Source organism: Phyllobates terribilis, unplaced genomic scaffold (assembly GCF_046119375.1).
Source record: "Phyllobates terribilis strain yellow unplaced genomic scaffold, ASM4611937v1 Scaffold_12__6_contigs__length_324123572, whole genome shotgun sequence".
Classification (NCBI taxonomy): Eukaryota; Metazoa; Chordata; class Amphibia; order Anura; family Dendrobatidae; genus Phyllobates; species Phyllobates terribilis.
The window spans coordinates 21730025-21735484 of record NW_027362772.1 but is presented as its reverse complement, the minus strand read 5'-3'; the positions used below and the strand labels follow the sequence as shown (position 1 = coordinate 21735484).

The following is a 5460-nucleotide window of genomic DNA, read 5'->3' as shown; positions in this document are numbered from 1 at the left end:
GTCAATCAGTATTTCTCAACTCTCATCCTCAATCAAGCACAACAGATAACCTTAAAGGAGGTCACATGGAAATGGGGGTGCTAGTAAGAAAATCCTGAATTTACTGTATGGCCTGTGGACATTCCTCTAAGACAGGCGTGCACAACATTTTTTCATCCAAGGGCCCCATTGCCATGCTGAACAAATTCCAAAGGCCACAAAAAACTTAAAGAGGTACTTATATGAATACATCACCAGAACCACCATCAGTACATTAATACATCCCAGAACCAAGTTTTGAGTATTTGAGGAGGATTTGGAACGTTTCTGCAGCACCAGAACCACCATCTGTACTTGAATGTATCATCAAAACAACCATCAGTACATGAATGCAGCTCCAGAACCACTTTCAGTACATGAATGCAGAGTCAGAAACACCATTAATACATGAATGCAGTGACAGGCCCACCTTCAGTACATGAATGATGTGTCAGACCCACCTTCAGTACATGAATACAGTGACAGAACCACCATCAGTACATGAATGCAGTGACAGAGCCAAGATCAGTACATGAATGCAGTACATGAATAACGACCATCTGTACATGAATGTACATATTATGGAAAGACGCAAATACTTTTGAATATAGGAAGTACGGAGGTGATATCTCCCTTTTTCCTGCTGGCTGCAGCAAACCTTTTGGTGGGCCGCATGAGTCCCTGGGGCCCTATGTTGTGCAGGCCAGCTGTACAAGATGTCTAAATAAATGAGGAGATACCTGGACCTCAGTAATGGAGGACATCCCTGTGCTCCAGGACTAGGATAGACCCTCAATGATATCAGTTTACTGTCTTCATGAATGCCGAATCGGACCCCTTGGTCATCTGTATTGGATGAAGGGGTCTGTTAGGCTGTTAGGCTTTGGAGGACATTTTACAGGGTCAGTTTTGACCTTAGGAAAACTGTAAAGAACATAGGCAAACTAGCTCTACATTTATCAACCTCAAGGCGGGGGAGATGCCTCTGTCCAATGTGACCCCATCACCCAAGGTCCCACATTTACCAAGAGCAAAGTCTGCTACTAATAAAGATGAGCGGCATCCCCTGAATGAGATCAAGTGGAAGTCCTGGAGCTTTATAGACACTTTTGTCCTAGTTTTTCAGTCCCTCGGGCTGTGGACTTGGTGTTCACAGCTGTTTCCTGTTTAGCAGAAGTCTCCGCAGGTTGGGTAATACGTTTATATAGGGAAAACTGCAGACTATAAAGTCAATAATATGCAAGGTCGAGGTGTAACCACGAGGAGTGACGCCAGTGAAAGGTGTAATTATTGGGAGTTTCCGCAAGAGGATGGCACAACCTGAGATATTGGGAAACTGCACATGATGACGACATACAGACAATGAGTCACTTCTGTCATTAATATTCCAGGACTCCATTGACATTGTGCTATGACGCAAGCAAAAATAAAACACACATTAGCAAAATGTACAATCTGCCCACACCCACCCAGCCTGTGATATATAAACGGCCGGTCTGTGGGGTAACATCAGTGCTACCACACCTGGCAGATCACACAGGTACCAGCTTCTACAGAAACTCCGGGAGTGAAGATGTCGCCTGCCTCTACTCTGCTGCTGTCATTGCTGGGTGAGCTTTTATTACGCCTCCTATTTCTCCCTTTGGTGTTTGATGGAGTTTTTCTACTTAGCGTTAGATGTGAATAGTGAAGAACTTATCATGTGACAACTATGGGGGTAAACCAGACTTCTGATTTCTGTTGATTTGTGTTTTGCAGGTGCAGCCTTCATCCTGATCAGCGCACAAGACCCTCCAAAAAGTGAGTGTTATCCATTGTAATACCCCAATATTTTAGACTTTTATAAATGGTCTGGAACTTTTTTTCCAAAATACCTTTATATTTACTCCTTGACATTAGTATATTGAGCCAAGTACTGCTCAAATAGGATTTTCCAGTTCTCCTGTGGGCCAGTCCAAGCCTGGTTGGAACCATGTGACACAGGAGCCGCAGTGATACTTTGTCCATAGTAATGTTGTCCATTGGTTCCCACGGGACATTATATCACTGTAGATGGAAAATTTCACCTAACTTAAATGATGGAGTCGCTGCTCCCTCTGGTGTATCAAAGGCATAAACATAGAGCGTCCGCAGCAAATCTGCAGAGCAATGTGGGATTGTAATTAACTTCACTTAAGAAAGGAACAAGTTTTATTCTTCTTTTATATTATTTACATTGCAGTCGAAGGACTGAGTAGGGGAATCCATAAATAACGGTAGAACTTGGGGTCCTTTCATACTTGAAGATACTTTGCTTTAATCAAACTCCCATATATATAGCAAGCCTATAATGTTTGCTAGGGTATGTGTATGCAAATTGCCTCTTCAGAGAGAACTTAAAGTCTAGTATCACCTACTGGAAGTAGCAATCAATGTCGACCCTTGCCACATGACTTAGGATAAAAGCCAAACTAGAATCTCAATTTGCAGACACGTATTTCGGGATTGTTGCACCTCCTCAGTGCAAAGCAAGAGATATAATTTGGTTATATGAGATGCCTCAGGCTGGAGTCTAAGGGACAACATATCTCCTTGTGAAAATTGCTATTTCCAGTTGAAGGAACTAGGGTTCAACTCCTCTTTCTCTCTGAAGAGACAATTTGCATATTTAATTTCCTGGAAGAGCATTACATGGCCTATAAGTCTCCTTACACTGGCATGTCAGGCATATCACTCTACAAAAGGAGAAATATTACCCCTTAAGTTATGTGTACACATCTTTTCCAGAGTTTTTCACCCATTCTAATAACTTTAAGAAAAGTATTTTACACTGCTTTTTTTCCTCTCAACAATGCAGTAGAAATGTTTGCAGCAAATACTTAACATGTGCACATAACCTTAGACTGAGTACAATCTTCTCAGTAGGTACTCTCACATGTCGGACCAACCTGCCCCATTGGGTGGCCAGACGGTCTCACTGCTGTGGCAACCGCTCCAGAATAATATCAGTGTCTCCTGGTCTCCGTGGCTGGGCTGATATCCATTTATGAGCCACCTCTTCACAGTGTTGACCTGTTTTTCTCACCACTGTTTGGCCCTCCATTCTTCTCTGGTTCCTTCCACCTTTCAATGAGTCACATTCTCATCACCTTGACGATAGCCCATCGCCATCTTCTTCTTGGTCAACATGAAGTTGGGACCCTCTAATTCTTCCATCAATGAGTCAGATTCTCACCAATTTGATGATAGCCCTTCGCCATCTTCTTCTTGGTCAACTTGAAGTTAGGACCCTCTAATTCTTCAATCGATGAGTCCCATTCTCACCAATTTGACAATATTCCTTCTCCGTCTTCCTTCGCCGTCTTTCTCATGGTCAACATGAATTTGGGACCCTCTAATTCTTCCATCTCCTTATTGGTGGGACCCATTATAGCTTTTACCAAATTATAAGATGGGTTATCATCTGTTACTTGTTGAGTTGGGCCACCAACACTGCTCGAAGTCCACCAACAGTGTCTCGGTGCACCAGAGGATTGTTGTCAGTCCATAGCATAAGCTTTGCTCCCATCATGATGTTCACAAACTTTTCATTAACCCACCACCCCTCTGCCAACTATACGACCAACGAGCAATTTTTTAACCACAAAGCCACTATAGAACCCCGGAGCCACAATGTATCACTGAATGAGCCATTATATCATGTCATGGGGTTGTCAGAAAGTCCTGCCTCTCCTATGCTCAGATCACTTATGTTTCCATTTTATAAAGTTTTCTTTTCATTCATTCCCTGACTCAATATAACATTATTCTAATTTTGCAGCCACTGTTAGAAATTGTGGACCTGAAAAAGAATATAAAGACTGTGGAAGCGCCTGCCCCGCAAACTGCACCCACCCCAATGGAGGTGCTTGTACGAAGAACTGTAAAAGTGGCTGCTTCTGCAAGGATGGTTACGTGGAGCTGGGGGAGTCTTGCGTAGAGAAGAAAAAATGTGAGGCCTGCACCGGGAACACGACATATGTGGCATGTGGCAGCCCGTGTCCCGGGACCTGCAACATAAGGTATAAGTGCACCCCCAAATGTAACGAAGGCTGCTTCTGTAAGGAAGGCTACGTGTTACTGGACGATAAGTCAAAATGTGTGCTTCAGATGGATTGTCCTAAATTCACACAACCCTAGATTGCTTGATTTTTTGTTTCTTTCTAACAATAATAAAAGATTCACAATAATTTTCTATGTCTTTTTGTCCCTCTATTATAAGATCGTCAGATACAATGAATATACTGTATAGAACTATCAGATAGGGAGAGAAACAGAGCAAATATAATAGTATCAGATACAGTACATAACATATAGTACTTATGTTCCTCTATTCCTTGCACATATAAAGGGTGAGAGAAATCCATATGTGTGGAGCTTCTATGGTGGTTGTAAGGCAGGTAAACACTCTTGGCTTTGCGGCCCACCAGGGGATTCTCCGATTCTCCGGTGGGTAGGTTTGACCAAGCTGAGCTGTCTCTAATCTCCATCCTAAAATCTGCTATGTGTGAACATTTCCTCTTCTCCTCTGTAATACCAGTAACATGTATTTACTAGAGATGAGAAAATTGCTCTGTGATGAATCGAGTTCACTTAGAATTTTACAGAAAATTCAGGTTCACTCAGAAGGCTTCACATAACATCGTGACGTGCCATCACCTGCAACGTCGTGCTCGGAATGCATTAAAGATGATGGAAGACAAAGTCAGAATAAACATCGAAATGGGGGCGCTACTGAGAAAATCCTCAACATGTGACTTTATGGAGATCTCTCTAGGAAAGCGGTCCCCAACCTTTTTTACCTTGACAGCAACATTCAGCTCAGAAGGATGGTCGCGAGCCATATCCAGAGAGCCCTCCACTCCCACAGTAGTGACACCCAGAGCCCATATTATCAGTATAATGACAGCCAAAGCTTCCTCACAGATATCACACCAAGGCAGAATACTTACATCCAGGAACCTAATTCTCATTTAATAGTCTTACATCAAGCACTCCAGCCATGCTAACACATCCAGCTTCAAGCATCCCCTCTATCTGGCAGTGTCATCCTATGTCCAGTTTAGACTTACTTAATTAATCTCTTCAACCGCAAGACAACTACATGTGTGTCACCCCAGGCCTGGATGCCACAAACAATAATCTGTGTCTGAGAGCAGGAGGGAGGTTCCCTGTCCCAGGCCAGTAGGGGGAGCTGGCTGCCCTATAAAAGCTGGAACTGAGGGCAGGGTTAGAGAGACCAGAACCCACTTCTGAAGTGACCAGAAGGGTTCCTTAGAGGAAGGGACAGGTCAGCAGCAGCTGAGGAGTCCGTGAGGCAGAGGAGAGACTGTGAGTCAGGGACAGAGGCGACGAGAGCCGGTCCTGGCTGAGAGAATCACACAACTGGACATTGGGGTCCGAGGCCGTCAGGGTTATAAGCCC

At 43.6% G+C, this 5460-nt stretch overlaps 1 protein-coding gene across 1 annotated transcript; it reads left to right on the top strand.

Moving 5' to 3' along the window:
- The first annotated feature begins 1477 nt into the window (after positions 1 to 1477).
- LOC141172947 (inducible metalloproteinase inhibitor protein-like) lies at positions 1478 to 4226 on the top strand. Its single transcript, XM_073657564.1, has 3 exons — positions 1478 to 1628; positions 1777 to 1818; positions 3818 to 4226. Exons 1-3 carry the CDS (start codon positions 1592 to 1594, stop codon positions 4174 to 4176), a joined length of 438 nt encoding a protein of 145 aa, XP_073513665.1. The 5' UTR covers positions 1478 to 1591; the 3' UTR covers positions 4177 to 4226.
- The last annotated feature ends 1234 nt before the right edge of the window (positions 4227 to 5460 follow it).